The sequence below is a fragment of the Poecile atricapillus genome, chromosome 19 (assembly GCF_030490865.1).
Source record: "Poecile atricapillus isolate bPoeAtr1 chromosome 19, bPoeAtr1.hap1, whole genome shotgun sequence".
NCBI lineage: Eukaryota > Metazoa > Chordata > Aves > Passeriformes > Paridae > Poecile > Poecile atricapillus.
In genome coordinates this window covers 1,316,248-1,333,209 of record NC_081267.1, presented here as the reverse complement: position 1 = coordinate 1,333,209, position 16,962 = coordinate 1,316,248, and the positions used below count along the sequence as shown (strand labels likewise).

The 16,962-nt window shown below is 54.4% G+C and overlaps 1 protein-coding gene across 1 annotated transcript; it reads left to right on the top strand.

Moving 5' to 3' along the window:
* The first annotated feature begins 8,522 nt into the window (after positions 1–8,522).
* LOC131586411 (olfactory receptor 14C36-like) lies at positions 8,523–9,455 on the top strand. Its single transcript, XM_058853240.1, has one exon. The coding sequence runs from the start codon at positions 8,523–8,525 to the stop codon at positions 9,453–9,455; it is 933 nt and encodes a 310-aa protein (XP_058709223.1).
* The last annotated feature ends 7,507 nt before the right edge of the window (positions 9,456–16,962 follow it).

The following is a 16,962-nucleotide window of genomic DNA, read 5'->3' as shown; positions in this document are numbered from 1 at the left end:
CTGAGTGTGGGAAGAGGTTTCAGACCAGCTCAAATCTCCTTCTGCACCAGCGGATTCACACGGATGAGAGGCCCTTCCGCTGCCCTGACTGTGGGGAGGGCTTCAAGGACAACTCCACCCTCATCACTCACCGGCGCATCCACACTGGGGAGAGGCCCTACGAGTGTCCCCAGTGTGGGAAGAGCTTCACCCAGTGCTCTAACTTGACCCGACACCAACGGAGGCACCACTAAGGGAAGCCCTGGAAATGCCCCAAGTTCAGTAAGAGCTTTGTCCACTGCTCCAGCTTCATTCCTCTTTGGAGAATCCACATTGGGAAGAGACCTGGTGATCCATGTTCCCTGTGATCCATGCTGGGAAGACACCTGTACCTTTTCCTGCCCGTGGCAATGTCATGATGTGGGATTAAAGAACATGAGAGTCTGGCCATGGCCCTGTCATTATATTCAATCCCGTCTCAGGTTCTTGCCAGGGGCAGAAAAAGGACTCACTGTCTCTCACCAGAGGAGAAGGGTGTCCCTTCTTGGCAGGAGATGATACGTGGCCCGGAAGAAACAGTCAGTGGTGGTTTAGTTTTCCCTGTAAATAGTTTTTCTTATCTATTCTGTTACCAAAATTATTTCTGTTCCTGTTTGTTCCTTGTCCCGTTGCTGTTCTCAATAAATTGTACTTAGCCCAGCCCAGGATCTTTGCCTTTTCTGTTTTCCATGGGAGGTTGGAGGGAAGAGAGCGGCAGCGCGGTTTCAGCAGGAGCAGGAAATTGGGGAATGCCATTCCTGAAGCCCAGCCCATGGAAACCGAGCATCCCAGCTGGTGCCAGGCCTGGTTGCCATGGCAGCAGCCTTGGGAGCGGGTCCCTGGCTGGGGGCTGTGGGAACCTCTTCCCTCTGGTGCCCAGGGACAGGAGTGGAGGGAGCGGCTGGAGCTGAGGCGGGCAGGTTTAGGCTGGATGTGAGGAAAAGGTTTTTCCCGCGAGGCTGCTGGGGCACTGAACAGGCTCCCCAGGGAAGGCTCCCAGCTCCAGGGCTGGCTGAGCTCCAGCAGCGTTTGGCCAGCGCTGCCAGGCCCAGGCTGGGATTGTTGGGGTGTCCTGTGCAGGGCCAGCAGTTGGACTGGAGGATCCCCATGGCTCCATCCCAACTCAGCCAATTCTGTGGCTCTGTGATCCCATGAGCCTGGGGATGGGACTGCAAATGGTTGCCATGGCAGTGGACTCTGGCTCCAGGCCTGAGACAGGCACAGACAGGGGCTCCACAGAGACCTCCCAGGTGTTTCTGGGGATGCTGAAGAGCCATGTGGTCAGATGCAGTCACAGCAATTCCACGGTGACATCCCAGGAGTCCCCAGGCTGCCAAAGAGCCGGGATGTCACAGACACTCCCAGGGCTTCCTGTCATGGGCAGAGTGGGAGCTTCAGGCTAAAGCTTTATTTCTTTATTGGAGAAACTCCTGCTGAGTCATGAGGTGGAGAAATGACACCAAACAGCCACCATGGATCCTCAAACTCCTCCAAGTCACCTAGACTTTTAAATTCTTTGTAAGAGAGGAGACTGGGAGCAGCTGGATTCAATCCCAGCCCGAGTTTGTCAGAGGTTTATGTGTAAATATTGGACATGTAGAATTGAACCGTAATGCAATTTGTCCCACATGATTAACAATGGAATATCAGATATATTTATATAAATACAACTGTGACTGATTCTGAACATGGTTTATTTACACCACAGAGTAAATAAAGAAAAAGAGTTACTTATTCCACAGTATAGGAGCTATAACAATTATTAGACTATAGTGCTCTAGGAAGCAATTTTGAAGTAAACAGGGCCTTGCTGGAGTTGTTTGAGCCCATTCCAGACACAGCCTCCTGCTCCAGCAGGAACTGCCTTTCCTGTGCCATGGCCAGGGCAGATCCTGCTGCAGGAAAAGCCCCAGGCCAGCCCCAACCCAGGGAAGGGCTCGGGCACAAGTGCAGAGTGCCGTGCTGGGAGCTGTGCCAGGGACAGCCTGAGGCACCAAAGGCACCTTGGCAGCAGCAGCTGCTTCCAGGCCATGGCCAGAAGGCTCCCTTGGCACCCCGGCCTGGTGGCCAGCACTGCAGAGCTGCTGCTTCAGGGCTCATTTCTGGCTGGGCTCTGAAAAGCCACTGCTGCTCCAGGAGCCTGACTGGGAAGCAATTGGCCCCAGCACCCTGGGGATAAGATAATAATGAAACAACTCTTCATGCCAGCAGAGACAAGGCAGGGGCAGAGGAAAGGGGAGAGCCAGGCCCAAGGGACATGGCTGCAATGGTGATGGCTGTGAGGTCAGTGCCACTGCAGCAGCCTGGCTGGCCCTCAGCAGACATTCTGGCCAGGAGGGTTGTGAGGGCACCCAGCACATCAGAGAACCCACACAACAGGAATTCCATCCTTGGGGATGGGAGGGACTTTCACTGTGTCAGGTTGCACAGAGCTCCTGCTCTTGGAGCATTCTTGCGATGGGGTATCAACTTGTCTGGAAAAGAAGCTGGAGATTTGTGCCACTCTCATAAAATAGCTGAATAAAATATTTCCTCTTTCGAACAAATACAAATTAACTCTTGTTCACTTTAAAGATATTCATCCTTGTCACTGCAAGATTTGGGAGGAAATAACTTTGACCGGTGTTTCCATTTTCAAAGATCTTGAAGAGGACCCAAAAATCTCCCAAGATGGGATTTGGAGGCCTCATCACATAAGCAGCAGGTAGAGGCTGAGGACTCTGGGCTTAGCAGCTGCAAGGCCCTGCCAGAGGCAACTTGTGCAGCCCTTTGGCCATGGCTGCTGGCCCTGGGCCTGAGGCCAGCAGGGGACAAGTGACCCTGGCAGCCCTGGGGCCTCATTGCCTCCTTGTCCCTGCTCAGCAGCCTGGCAGGGGCCGCCCCATGGTGCTGCCCTTGGCATTGCACATCCCCACATGCCAGTGCCCCGGGAAGAGCCCTGAGCAATGAGGGAGGGACAGCATCTGCCTTGCCAGGGGCTGGGGCTCAGCCCTTGGCCCTTGGCATTCCTGAAACACATCCAGCTTTGCTCAGCACCACAGACACCTTTCCCTTGCTTGTCCCCAGCTGCCATCAGGGCCTCCAGTCTTCTGCTCTACCTGGAACCTGGGGACGCTTTCTCACTCGTGTCTCTCATTTCAACTACAAGAAATTTCAGTGTTTCTGTCTGTGTTTGAGTTCTTGAGAAGTTTTTGGAGCACACTCTGAGGGACTGAGTGTGATGCAAAGAGCCCCAAAGGCCCGAGAGGGTGATGAAAGTGCTGGTGCTGTGTCTGTGCTGCTGAGCTGGGCCGGGCTCCTGGCCCAGAGGCAGCTCCTGGCAAGGGCAGCGCTGCAGAGAGACAGCTCTGGCCAGGAGCAGCTCCTGAGCACAGCCCAGCAGGGCTGGGGCCCTGCCAGGGCAGCTCAGGGACACGAGCAGGCCCAGACAGAGCTCCCAGGGGCTCAGCACTGGCAGGGGCTGTGGGATGTGCCAGAGGGGGCTGTGTCCCAGCAGCACCTCTGTGGCTGTGTCCTGGAGCCCCAGAGCAGCTGTGATGTCAGAAAGGGGCTGTGTGACAGCTCCGAGTGGGTTGTGTGAGGTCACAGATGAGGCTGTGACATGACAGAGTTTGTTGTGTGAGGTCACTGAGCAGCTACAGCATCATAGAGGGGACTGTGTGATATCAGAAAGAGGTGTGTGATGTCAGAGTGTGGCTGGGTCATCACAGTGTGGCATGGGTGATATCACTTAGTGGGTTATGACATCAGGGACATGACTATGACAGCAGAGGTTGAATGTACATAATTTACAGGGAGGATTCTGACATCACAGATCAGGTTGTGACATCACAGAGCCACCACAGGGTGGACTGTGAAATCACTGGTTGATTGTGTGACATAACAGACCAGGCTGTGAAGCCGCATGGTTGTGATATGAAATCCTAAAGTGGGCAGTGACATCATAGAAGAGCCATGTGACATCTCAGGACAGGTTGTATGACATCACAGTGCCGACTGTGACATCACAGAGTGAACTCAGACATCAAATGTGGCTGTGTGACATCACAGGAGACAATGTGACATCAGGAGGTGGTTTTGTGGCATATGGGAAGTGTTGTGACTCCACAGAATGGTAGTGTGACATCCTGGGGCAGGTTGTGTGACACCACTGAGTGGGCTGTGATATCCCAGGTGTCTGTGTGACACCTCAGGGGGCTCTGTGAGGTCACTGGGGAGGTGAGAAGTCCAGAGAAGTCCAACGTTGCCCTTGCAGCAGCCTGTCTGCACAGAAACACTTCCAGGGCTCTCTGCATTTCCCTTCCCTCACTCTTGCCTCACTCACTCACCTCCCAACAACCCACTTGGTGCTTTCAGCTGCAAGGAGTTCAAAGCTTCTCTGTCCTTCAGCAGCTGCTCTAATTCTGCCTTCAGCCAACTCTGGGGTTGTGTTTATTGTAGAACTCCCTGTGTGTCTGAAACATTCCTTGTGTGGTTCTGCCTTGGGGAAGGGGAACCTCCTTGGTGGCACCTTGGGCTTGGCACACACTTGAGGAGGGTGTCTGTTTTCCATGGGGAAACTCAGCAGTTTTAGATTGCTAAAATAAAAGAAGGAAAATCCCTCTGCTTGAGTACAGCCAGTTCTGTGAGCAAAGCAGGTCCCAGGTGAGTGAGGAGAGACAGGATGGGGCTGGGGAATGTGGAGCAAGGTTGTCCCCACTGGGTCAGACCTCAAGGCACAGCTTCTCTGACCTGGCCAGACCTCCTTAGGAGGGACCCTGGATCAATATCCATCACTGAATACTGCAATCACATCTGCTCTAAAGAGAACAGGTATAAAAGGCACCCTTAAAATAGGAACACATATTTCTTAGAAGTTCTTTGAACTATTTCTCCATAACTATTGTAGGAAACTTTCCTAATGAACTGCACCAGACCAGCGGGAAATCAAGGCACAGCCATGGTTTCTCAGGACTTGCTTGATCCTAATGAGCCCCGTGGTGCATTTGGAGCTGAGCCCTTGAACCTCAGGGCCTGAGAGGAGATTGCACAAACCTTTCCAGGAGTCCAAGTCAGAGGAAACACCCGAAGTTTCTCCAAACATTAACAGGTCCCACTGAGGTCCATCCCCAGCACAGGCTCCTCATGGACTCCTTGGAAGACAGAACTGGAGGCCAGGATTGCACAAAAATCTCCCAGAAACTCAGTGTGGAAAGGAAAATCCAAAGTAACTGAAAAAGCCCCTGAGTATCTCAAAGTATTGATGAGCCCCACTGAGTGTCAATGCAAAGCTCCCAAGGGACTCGTTAAAGCAGATAATTGGAGCCATGATTGCACAAACTTCTCTTAGAGTCTGTATCAAAAGGAGATAGCAAGTATCTTAAAATCATTGAAGTACCTTGAAGCATTAATGAGCCCCACTGAGTGTTGTTACTGACAAAGCCTCTCAAGGGACTAATTACAGCAGATAATTGGAGGCCAGGATTGCCCAAACCTCTCAGAGACCCCAAGGCAAAAGCTAAAGTCCTTTGAAAAAGCTGCAGTCCCTGGGAGCATGAAGGAGCCCCCCAGGGCCATTCCTGAGCAAGGCTCCCCAGGGACTCCTTCCAGCAGATCCCTGAGGCCACTGGCATGTGGGCTAGGGGGGATGCTGAGGGCAGGCCAAGGGGGTGACAGTGGCCAGCCTTGCTGGGGCTGTGCCAGGAGGCCCCAGGGCCTCAGGACAAGGTGTCTCCTCACAGCCCTTGCTGGCACAGCATTGGCTGCTGTGGCCCAGGGCACCAAGACTTGGCTTCTCTTTGTCCCCAGCTGTCATCAGTGCCTCCAGTTCTCTGCTCTGCCTGGGGCCTGGGGACACTTTCTCAGTCACGTCCCTCAGTGGGACCCATTAAAAGGAAAAGAAACTGGAGTTGGATTCTGACTTGGAGTTCTTGAGAGCTTTCTTCCCCTCCCTCTCAGGGTCTGATGTTCAGGGCCTCAGCACAAAGCCCCAAGAGGCTCATTAAAGTCCTGCTGCTGTGTCTGTGCTGCTGAGCTGGGCCGGGCTCCTGGCACAGAGGCAGCTCCTGGAAACCAAGAAGAGCTTCAAAAGCACATTTCTCTTGCTGAGCAGCTCTTCTGCCAGCCCAGCAGGGCTGGGGCACTGCCTGCAGCCACCCTGGGCACAGCCCAGAGGCACAGAGAGCTTCAATCAGTCAGGGCTGGGAAGGTGCTGAGAAGTGGCTGGGGCAGAATCACTGCCAGCCCTTGACACAGGAAGCCTCTGGCTGCAGGACAATGCAGCTGCAGCTCCTGGAGGCATCTCCTCAAGCTGGAACATGCCAGTGCCTACAGACTCTGTGAGTACATTCTCTGCCTGTCCCTTGTGTAGAGCAGCCAGGGGCGCCCAGGGCTGTCCTGCAGAGCAGGGTCCTGCAGCCCAGGGCGCTGTGCTGGGGCAGGGACTCTGCTGCCTGCCAGGGACAGCTCTCAGCCGGCCCGGGGAGCTGCTCCCAGCGCTGGGGAGAAGCTGTGGGGGGAAGGAGCCACCCTGAGCAGGGCAGGTGCTGCTGCTGAGAGGGGCTGTGTGGGGCAGGGCTGCTCCCAGCTCCAGACCTGCCTGGGCACAGCTCCGGAGGACACTTCCCAAAAGAAGGTGAGACTCAGATTGCTGTAAAGATCAGGAGCTTTCCTGAGACTGTTTTCAGTTTCTGTCTTTGAGCAGGGTGGGAATGTTGAGATGATGACAAAAATACTTTTGCTTTTTATATATGTTTAATATATTTTTAGATCTGTAAACTGTTGTTATATAGATATAAAATTATAATCCTTAATTAACTCTATTAAACTACTATTATATACTTATATAACTATTATCCTTAATTAACTCTAGTATGTTTCCTAATCTTTCTCTTAGATTTTAGAAGAATAAACTGCCCTTCTAAATACATTTCTGAAATACTGTATAGTCTTATCATCAGAAAGAGCAGCTACAAGAAGAATATTTTCTTCTTTTACCAGAATGTGAGCAGTCATAATAAAGAGTGGGGAAAAGAAACCCTTGGACCTACTCTAATGGGTTGACTCAGAGGTGTGTAACTGGGGCAGCTGAATCTCTAATTGAATGTTTCTGTTAAATATCCTAATTAATCAACCTTAATAAACTGTTGAAATAAGGGGCTGGGTGTGCCATATCCCCACTGTGACACCTGTAAGTTTCCAATAAAGGTCTGGTTTTTACTTTACTGTTCTAACACTGTTGCAAAAGGGGTTGTTTTTTTTTTTCTCTTTTGATTATAGACAAGAGGAGGATGAGAGAAGCAGAAGAGGAATTGTAATCCCAGAATCCCAGAACATTCTGAGTTGAAGAGGACACACCAGGAATATCAAAGTAATGTTGGAACATTTACAGAGATGCCAGAATTGTAAGTTTGGGTGCTCAGTCTCTCTGCTGGGAGCCTCCTAAACAGCCTAAATGCACTGCTCTGATATTGTCATTGGTATCTGGGGCTCTCAGGGAGGCTCTGGCATCTGCAGCAGCTGAGTCCGGCCCTGCCCTTGGGATTGCTGCCAGGCAGGTGTGTCCATGGGAATGGGGTGTCCCAGCTTCCCTGTGACCTGTGGGGCTGTGGGCAAAGCAGTCCATGGGAAAGGGGAATGAGCTGAGCCTCCCTCCCTGAGATCCCATCATGGGCACACCTGGGGATCTCCTTGCTGTGTCCTTCCAAGCTCTGAGCTGCCCTCCTGGCTGCAAATCTGTGCCAGAGCCTCTCAGAGTTCCCTGAATGTCCCACGGGGAAGGGCAGAGATGCCACAGGTGAGGAAATGCTGTTGGCTCTGCCAAGGGAGCCGTGAGTGTCCTTGACAGAGGGGGGTGCTGAGACCTTGCCCAGAGACCTTTAGAGAGGGTGAGACATTCAGGGATCCCTCTGCTCTGGGCAGGCTCTGGTTTATGCCAGGGTGACACAGGAGTGTGATTGTGCTGATTCCAGCCAAAGGTGCAAACCCAGGGCAGTTGGGAACAAGCCCATCCAGCCCCTCACCTTCCCTAAGCCACAGGGAATCCTTTGCCTCTCCCATCTCTCAGTGGGAAACTCTGAGTGCAGCAGAAAGGCTGGGGATTTCTGACCTCAGAGAACCAGGAATGATTTGTGCGTAGGAAAATATTCTGAAAACCAACTCCTGCTATACTTTAGAAGTGTGTATGCAGATGGCAAGAGGCCTATCTGCATTAGGAGTAATGCCCCGACATATCCTGAATTTCCAGCCTTGTCCCTCTCCTGCATGGCCACAAACCCAGGGCAGCAGGGCAGGGATGGCTCCTGGAGAGCCCCCAGGCACAGGCCTGGCTGCTCCTGGCACACTCAGACAGCACAGCTGGAGCTCAGTCAGGGACCTGGGTGAAGTTTTCCCAGAGCAGGAACAAGGGTGGGTGAGTCCCAGCAGGACAGTCTACAGGGAAAGGCCCAAGTTTGACTCAAAGCAGCCTCTCCTGACTTGTCACTGTCCTTTGTCCATGAACAGGTCCCCATGTGCAGCCACAGCAAATGTCCAACAGCAGCTCCATCAGCCACTTCCTCCTGCTGGCATTGGCAGACACGCGGCAGCTGCAGCTCCTGCACTTCTGCCTCTTCCTGGGCATCTCCCTGGCTGCCCTCCTGGGCAACGGCCTCATCATCAGCGCTGTAGCCTGCAGCCACCACCTGCACAGCCCCATGTTCTTCTTCCTGCTCAACCTGGCCCTCACTGACCTGGGCTCCATCTGCACCACTGTGCCCAAAGCCATGCACAATTCCCTCTGGGACACCAGACACATCTCCTACACAGGATGTGCTGCACAGCTCTTTTTCCTTCTCTTCTTCCTTGGAGCAGAGTTTTTCCTCCTGACCATCATGTGCTACGACCGCTACGTGTCCATCTGCAAACCCCTGCACTACAGGACCCTCCTGGGCAGCAGAGCTTGTGCCCACATGGCAGCAGCTGCCTGGGCCAGTGGCTTTCTCTATTCACTGATGCACACAGCCAACACATTTTCCCTGCCCCTGTGCAAGGGCAATGCCCTGGGCCAGTTCTTCTGTGAAATCCCACAGATCCTCAAGCTCTCCTGCTCAAATTCCTACACTAGAGAACTTGGGCTCATTGCAGTCAGTGCCTGTTTGCTACTTGGCTGTTTTGTGTTCATTGTTTTCTCCTATGTGCAGATCTTCAGGGCTGTGCTGAGGATCCCCTCTGAGCAGGGACGGCACAAAGCCTTTTCCACCTGCCTCCCTCACCTGGCTGTGGTCTCCCTGTTTATCAGCACTATCATATTTGCTCACCTGAAGCCCCCCTCCATCTCCTCCCCATCCCTGGATCTGGCAGTGTCAGTTCTGTACTCAGTGGTGCCTCCAGCCCTGAACCCCCTCATCTACAGCCTGAGGAACCAGGAGCTCAAGGCTGCAGTGTGGACACTGATGACTGGATCATTTCAGAAACATTAAACTGCTGGCCAATTCCTGCAAATCATTTATAATAAAACTTATCTTTGATACTTCTTGGTGGTTTCATTTAGGAGGTTCTTTTACTTAGTTTTATGTTTTAAAATTGTCTTCAATAAAATGTCATTGTTTGTGCCATTTCTCATTTTGTTTCTCTCCACCTTCCCTGTGGCCACAGAATGTGTGAATAAGGAGCTGAGGTCTTGGTGGTTTTAAAGGAACTAAAGGATCTCCCAGCAAAGTTTTCACCAGAGATCCCCCTTTTGTTCTCTTCTCTGGAGCTGCAGCAGCAGTGTCTGTGTGCAGAGCTGGGGGCAGATCAGTGCTGGCACAGCAGCTGTGCCCAGGAGCAGCAGCACTTGGTGTTGCCAGTGCTGCTCCCGTGCCGCTGCCCCGCTGCCCTCCTGGCCCTGGTGTTGCTGCAGGGCCTGAGTGCTCTCGGGGCCGGGCACAGCCCTGGGGGTGGCAGTGCCGGGGCTGCAGCAGGGACAGGCCATGGGCACTGCTGGGGCAGCGCTGACGCCTCAGGGCAGGGCCTGGGGGCTCCAGGCTCCTTGCCCAGGCTCTCTCAAGAACACACCCAGGCCAAAGCTCAGCACAGAAAACCCCCGTGAGCAGCCCCAGGGTGGCCGTGGGCAGGCTGGGGGCAAACAGCATGGCTGGGGCTCTGCAAGGTCCCTGGGGGAGATGGGAAGGAGCAGCAGAGCAGGGGCTGATCCATCCCCACTGCTCTGGACAGCCCAGGGCAGTGTCCCAGAGCGTCCTCATGGAGCTGCCAACAACATCCCCCCTGTGCAGCCCTGGCCTCTCCCCCAGCTCAGAGAGATGCCGCATCCTTGCAGGCACAGACATGGCAGCACTGGCTCAGGAGCCCCTGTTTGCACTGCCCAGAGCAGGCGTCAGCACCCCCATGGTGCTGCTGTGGGGAGATGAACCTGAGGGAGCACAAATGACATCAGCCCCTGGGGCCAGGAAAGGCTGAGGGATGGGAGGGAAACCACTCAGGTTTGTCGTGGCCTCTGAAGTCACACAGAAAATTTGTTCCCATGAGCTGCGAGTTTCCTGTGCCACTGCAGACATTGTTGCTCAGAGCCGGGGCTGCCTGGAAGCCAGCCCCAAACTGCCCTGAGCATTTCCTTCGCTTCACCTTTGCCTTCTTTACTCTTCCTGCTCCAGATTTCTTCCTATTGCCCACTCCTGTTCTTTGCCCTCCAAACAGCCCATCCCTGTTTGCCCTTTCCTCTCTGGCCCTACTCCCCATTTCAGTTCCCCAGTTGGTACCACGGGAACATCCCTTGGGAAGCAGGATCATCCTACAAGTGCTTCAGGAATTGTCTGCAGGGTCCTGCAGTGCCTCGTGCTGCTCCCTTGCCAGAGGCAGCACAGGCCAGGGGGGCACATCTGGGCTGCCATGTCTGGCTGTGGGGCTCCCTGTTCTGGGCAATGAGGAGGAGCTGAAGAGGCTCTGCAGGACTGACAGGATGGGCTTTGGGGCCTGTGTGGAGAAGCTGAGGGCCCTGGGCTGCTGGTCCTTCTGAAGAAGAGGCCCAGGGCTCATCTTGTACCTGCTCCAAGGGTGGTTTCAGGGAATCACAGAAACAGAGAGGTTGGAAAGACCTTGGAGATCATTAAGTCCAACTTGTGCCCTGACATCACCTTGTCTCTCCTGAGCCTCCTCTTCTCCAGGATAAACAATCCCAGCTCCATCAGCTTGTCCGCACAGGACTTGTGCTCCAGACCCCTCACCAGCCTTGTTGCCCTTCTCTGGACGTGTTCCAGCCCCTCCATGTCCTTCCTAAATTGGGGGTGGGCAGAACTGGACACAGCACTCGAGGTGCTGCCCAACCAGTGCCAAGCACAGGGGAAGAATCCCTGCCCTGCTCCTGCTGGCCACACTGTTCCTGATCCAGGCCAGGAGCCATTGGCCTTCTTGGCCACCTGGGCACACTGCTGGCTCATGCCCAGCCTGCTGTCCATCAGTGCCCCAGGTCCCTTTCTGCCTGGCTGCTGTCCAGCCACTCTGTCCCCAGCCTGTAGCACTGCAGGGGTTGTTGGGGCCAAAGTGCAGGACCTGGCACTTGGACTTGTTAAACCTCACCTTGTTGGGTTTGGGCCCTGGATTCAGCCTGTCCAGGTCCCTGTGCAGAGCCCTCCTACCCTGCAGCACATCAACACTCCCAGACAACCTGGTGTCACCACAATTCCATGGTGCTCTGGTGTGTCACAATGATCTCCATGATTCCTTGAGGCCTCCCAGGGTCACAGTGTCCCTTTGGTTCCATGGGACCCCTTGGTGTCACAAATTCTCTTGGATCCTTGGGCTCTGCAGTGTCCCAGTGGATTCTTGATTCCATGAGGTCTCTCAGTGCAGCAATGCTCTCCTTGGTTCCACAGTGTCATCATGGCCTCTTGGTACCAAGGGGCACCACGGTGTCAAAAATGTTTCCTTCATTCCATGAGTCCCTGAGGAACAACACTGGCCCCTTGGTTCCATGGGGCCCTGCAGTGTCCCAATGGCCCTATCATGACACGAGGTCCTGCTCTGTCACAATGCTCTGCATGGTTGCAGAAGGCCCTGCAGTGTCACAGGGGCCTCTTGGTTCCATAAGCCCAAGGAAGAGGTGGCCTCTGGAGTAGCAAAATGCATCAGCAACCTCCAGGTGGCTGAGGATCCCTCCTCATCAGAGCAGGAATGAACAGAAATGGGCACAGCTTTCTGGCTGGCCCAGCTTTGGGCCTGGAGCAGGAGCAGCTCCTGAGGGCCCCAAGGCTGGGGCTCTTGTGCTGGCCTGGGCAGATGGGATGGCAGGAGGGGCTGCAGAGCTCTCAGCACCTCAGGGAGAGGGGAGCAGGGCACCCAGGGAGCCTCCTTTTCCCTTGGCCAAGCACCTTCCCCCATGGCTGGGGCTGAGGCCTCTCTGAGCTGCAGCTGCTGCTGTGCCCTGCAGAGGGGCTGAGGCCGTGGGGCAGTGCCCAGAGCAGCCTGCCCTGAGCAGAGCTGTGGGGCCAGAGCCGGCTGGGCTGTGCTGGGGAGAGGCCCTGGCTGCTGCCGAGAGCTCAGGGCAGCTGGGACAGCTTGGAGGGAGCTGGGCTGGGCTCAGAGAGCCTGCCAGAGAAACCAGCAGTGTCCATCTCAGCCTGTGTGAGCGTGCAGGACTCATTGGCTCAAAGCCACACATTGTCATAATGGTGTCCATGATACCATGATGCCCCACAGTGTCACAATGGACCCTTGGTCCCATGGAGCCCCCAGTATCACTGTGGTCCCCTTGCCTCCATGAGACCCTGTTGTGTCACAATGGATCCTTGGTTCCATGGAGCCACACTATGTCAGAATGTTCTGCTTGGTTCCATTGGGCCCTGTAGTGTCACAATGGTCCCTTGGTCCCATGGGCCCTGTGCTGGTGCATTCCCCCCTCCCCTTCTCAGGCCGCCCTGCCAGCTGAGAAATGCTCCTTGGGGCTGGGCCTTGGCCAACAGCCCTTGGGCTCAGCTCCTCTGCAGCTCATCAGAAACACTGTCTGCTCCCAGGCACTGCTGCTGCCCAAGCAGCTCCTGCTTGCTTCAGGAGCAGCCCTGGGAACTGTTTCTGTCCCCTCCGTGGCACAACATCCCTGTTCTCAGCCTTGCAAAGAAAGCTGTTGATGCCAAGTGCGGCCAGGATGAAACATTGCTGTGCCTGAAGCCCCTCTCTTGGGGCCCTACAAACAGCGCTCCAAAAGGAGCCCCTTGCAGCTCTCCTGGGCCAGCCACCTCCCTCTGAGTGGGGCCTCTGTGAGCCGGGAACTCTCCCGTTTGCTGCACTCGGGGCATCCCCGAACAAGGACGGAGCCTGGGCCGATCCCCCCACTCCTCCAGGCTCAGCCCTTTCCCCGCTGGGGAGATGCCAAAGCATCCGCAGGGAGCATTTCCCTGCCCTGCAGGGGAATTTCTCACAGCTGCCTTGCACTGCCTCTTGGTGTCTGTGTGCACACACCAGTGCTGTGCTCTGGCAAATGTGGCAGAAATGCTGCTCTCAGAGGGGCTGGAGTGCCTTGGAGATCTGAGTCAGTCAGGCCTGTGAGAGAGGGTAAGTCATGAGGTATAAGCTAAGTTAAATGCTGCCTAGTGTTCTTCTTTTGCTCCATTGTTTTGTTTAATATAAATTATAAGCTAATTTAAATACTGTTTAGTATTATTCCTCTGCGAATTTGCTAAGTCATAGGTTGCAAGTTAGGTTAAATACAGTAAATGCTGTTGTTTTGCTAAATTGTGACATTTGAGGTTTCAGTTAAGGTTAAGGGATAACTGAAGTCCTGTTAAGTTTGAGCTCTGTTAAGTGAGACAACTCTGGGATGTTATCATGTGTTGTCATACAGCTGTACTGTGATGTCACAGAAGACTATGATGTCAAAAATTCAACCTGTGATGTCACAGTCTGTTCTGTGATGTCACATCCTGGTCTGTGATGTCACAGAGCCACCCTCTATGATGTCAGTCTCTGCTCAATGGCCTCACACCATCCTTTATGATGTCACAGCCAGCACCATGATGTCATAACCCCATCAGTGATGTCACACACCCCTCTCTGTGATGTCAGATATCCTGTAATGTCACAGGATGTACTTTGACCTCACAACCAGGTCTATGATGTCATACAGCCATGCCATGATGTCACAGCCTTCTCTGTGATGTCACACAGTCCCCTCTATGATGCTGTAGCTGCTCAGTGACCTCACACAACAAACTCTGTGATGTCACAGCCCCATCTGTGACCTCACACAACTCACTCTGAGCTGTCACACAGCCCCTTTCTGACATCCCAGCTGCTCTGGGGCTCCAGGACACAGCCACAGAGGTGCTGCTGTGACACAGCCCCCTCTGGCACATCCCACAGCCCCTGCCAGTGCTGAGCCCCTGGGAGCTCTGTCTGGGCCTGCTGGTGTCCCTGAGCTGCCCTGGCAGGGCCCCAGCCCTGCTGGGCTGTGCTCAGGAGCTGCTCCTGGCCAGAGCTGTCTCTCTGCAGCGCTGCCCTTGCCAGGAGCTGCCTCTGGGCCAGGAGCCCGGCCCAGCTCAGCAGCACAGACACAGCACCAGCACTTTCATCACCCTCTCGGGCCTTTGGGGCTCTTTGCATCACACTCAGTCCCTCAGAGTGTGCTCCAAAAACTTCTCAAGAACTCCAAGTCAGATGGAAACACTGAAGTTTCTTGTAGTTGAAATGAGAGACACGAGTGAGAAAGCGTCCCCAGGTTCCAGGTAGAGCAGAAGACTGGAGGCCCTGATGCCAGCTGGGGACAAGCAAGGGAAAGGTGTCTGTGGTGCTGAGCAAAGCTGGATGTGTTTCAGGAATGCCAAGGGCCAAGGGCTGAGCCCCAGCCCCTGGCAAGGCAGATGCTGTCCCTCCCTCATTGCTCAGGGCTCTTCCCGGGGCACTGGCAGGTGGGGATGTGCAATGCCAAGGGCAGCACCATGGGGCGGCCCCTGCCAGGCTGCTGAGCAGGGACAAGGAGGCAATGAGGCCCCAGGGCTGCCAGGGTCACTTGTCCCCTGCTGGCCTCAGGCCCAGGGCCAGCAGCCATGGCCAAAGGGCTGCACAAGTTGCCTCTGGAAGGGCCTTGCAGCTATACAGCCCAGAGCCTTCAGCCTCTATCTGCTGCTTATGTGATGAGGCCTCCAAACCCCATCCTGGGAGATTTTTTAGTCTTCTCCATGGTCTGTGAAAATGGAAACACTGGTCAAAGTTATTTTCTACCAATTCTTGCATTGACAGGGATCAATATCATTAAGCTGAACAAGAATGGATTTAGATTTGTTAGAAGGAGGAAATATTTTACAATCAGAGTGGCACAAAACTGCAACTGCTTTTCCAGACAAGTGGATGCCCCATCCCAGGACTGCTCCCAGAGTAGGAGCTCTGTGCAACCTGACACAGTGAAAGCCCCTCCCCTCCCCAAGGATGGAATTGCTGTTGTGTGGGTTCTCTGATGTGCTGGGTGCCCTCACAACACTCCTGGCCAGAATGTCTGCTGAGGGCCAGCCAGGCTGCTGCAGTGGCAGTGACCTCACAGCCATCACCATTGCATCCATGTCCCCTGGGCCTGGCTCTCCCCTTTCCTCTGCCCCTGCCTTGTCTCTGCTGCCATGAAGAGCTGTTTCATTATTATCTTGTCCCCAAGGTGCTGGGGCCAATTGCTTCCCAGTCAGGCTCCTGGAGCAGCAGTGGCTTTTCAGAGCCCAGCCAGAAATGAGCCCTGAAGCAGCAGCTCTGCAGTGCTGGCCACCAGGCCGGGGTGCCAAGGGAGCCTTCTGGCCATGGCCTGGAAGCAGCTGCTGCTGCCAAGGTGCCTTTGGTGCCTCAGGCTGTCCCTGGCACAGCTCCCAGCACGGCACTCTGCACTTGTGCCCGAGCCCTTCCCTGGGTTGGGGCTGGCCTGGGGCTTTTCCTGCAGCAGGATCTGCCCTGGGCATGGCACAGGAAAGGCAGTTCCTGCTGGAGCAGGAGGCTGTGCCTGGAATGGGCTCAAACAACTCCAGCAAGGCCCTGTTTACTTCAAAATTGCTTCCTAGAGCACTATAGTCTAATAATTGTTATAGCTCCTTTACTGTTGAGTAAATAACTCTTTTTCTTTATTTACTCTGTGGTGTAAATAAATCTGTCTAATCATCTTCAGAATCAGTCACAGTTGTATTAGTATAAATATATCTGGTATTCCGCTGTTAATCCTGTGAGACAAATTGCATTACGGTTCAGTTCCAGCTGTCCAATATTTACACATAAACCTTTGACAAAGTCTGGGGCTGGGATTGAATCCAGCTGCTTTCAGTCTTCTCTCTTGGAAAGAATTTAAAAGTCTTGGTGACCTGGAAGGGTTTGAGGATCCATGGTGGCTGTTGGGTGTCATTTCTCCACCTCATGACTCAGCAGGTGTTTCTCCAATAAAGAAATAAAGCTTTTGCCTGAAGCTCCCACTCTGCCTATGACAGGAAGCCCTGGGAGTGTCTGTGACATCCCGGCTCTTTGGCAGCCTGGGGACTCCTGGGATGTCACCGTGGAGCCCCCAGGAGTGCCTGTGACAGAGCGGTGCCTTTGCAGCCCAAGGTCCTCTGGGATGTCACCATGGAATTGCTGGGACTGCGTCTGACCACACAGCTCTTCAGCATCCCCAGAAACCCCTGGGAGGTCTCTGTGGAGCCCCTGTCTGTGCCTGTCTCAGGCCTGGAGCCAGAGCCCATTGCCATGGCAACCATTTGCAGTCCCATCCCCAGGCTCCTGGGATCCCAGAGCCACAGAATTGGCTGAGTTGGGAGGGACCCATGGGGATCCTCCAGTCCAACTGCTGGCCCTGCACAGGACACCCCAACAATCCCAGTTTCGGCCTGGCAGTGCTGGCCAAACGCTGCTGGAGCTCAGCCAGCCCTGGAGCTGGGAGCCTTCCCTGGGGAGCCTGTTCAGTGCCCCAGCAGCCTCACGGGAAAAACCTTTTCCTCACATCCAGCCTAAACCTGCCCGCCTCAGCTCCAGCCGCTC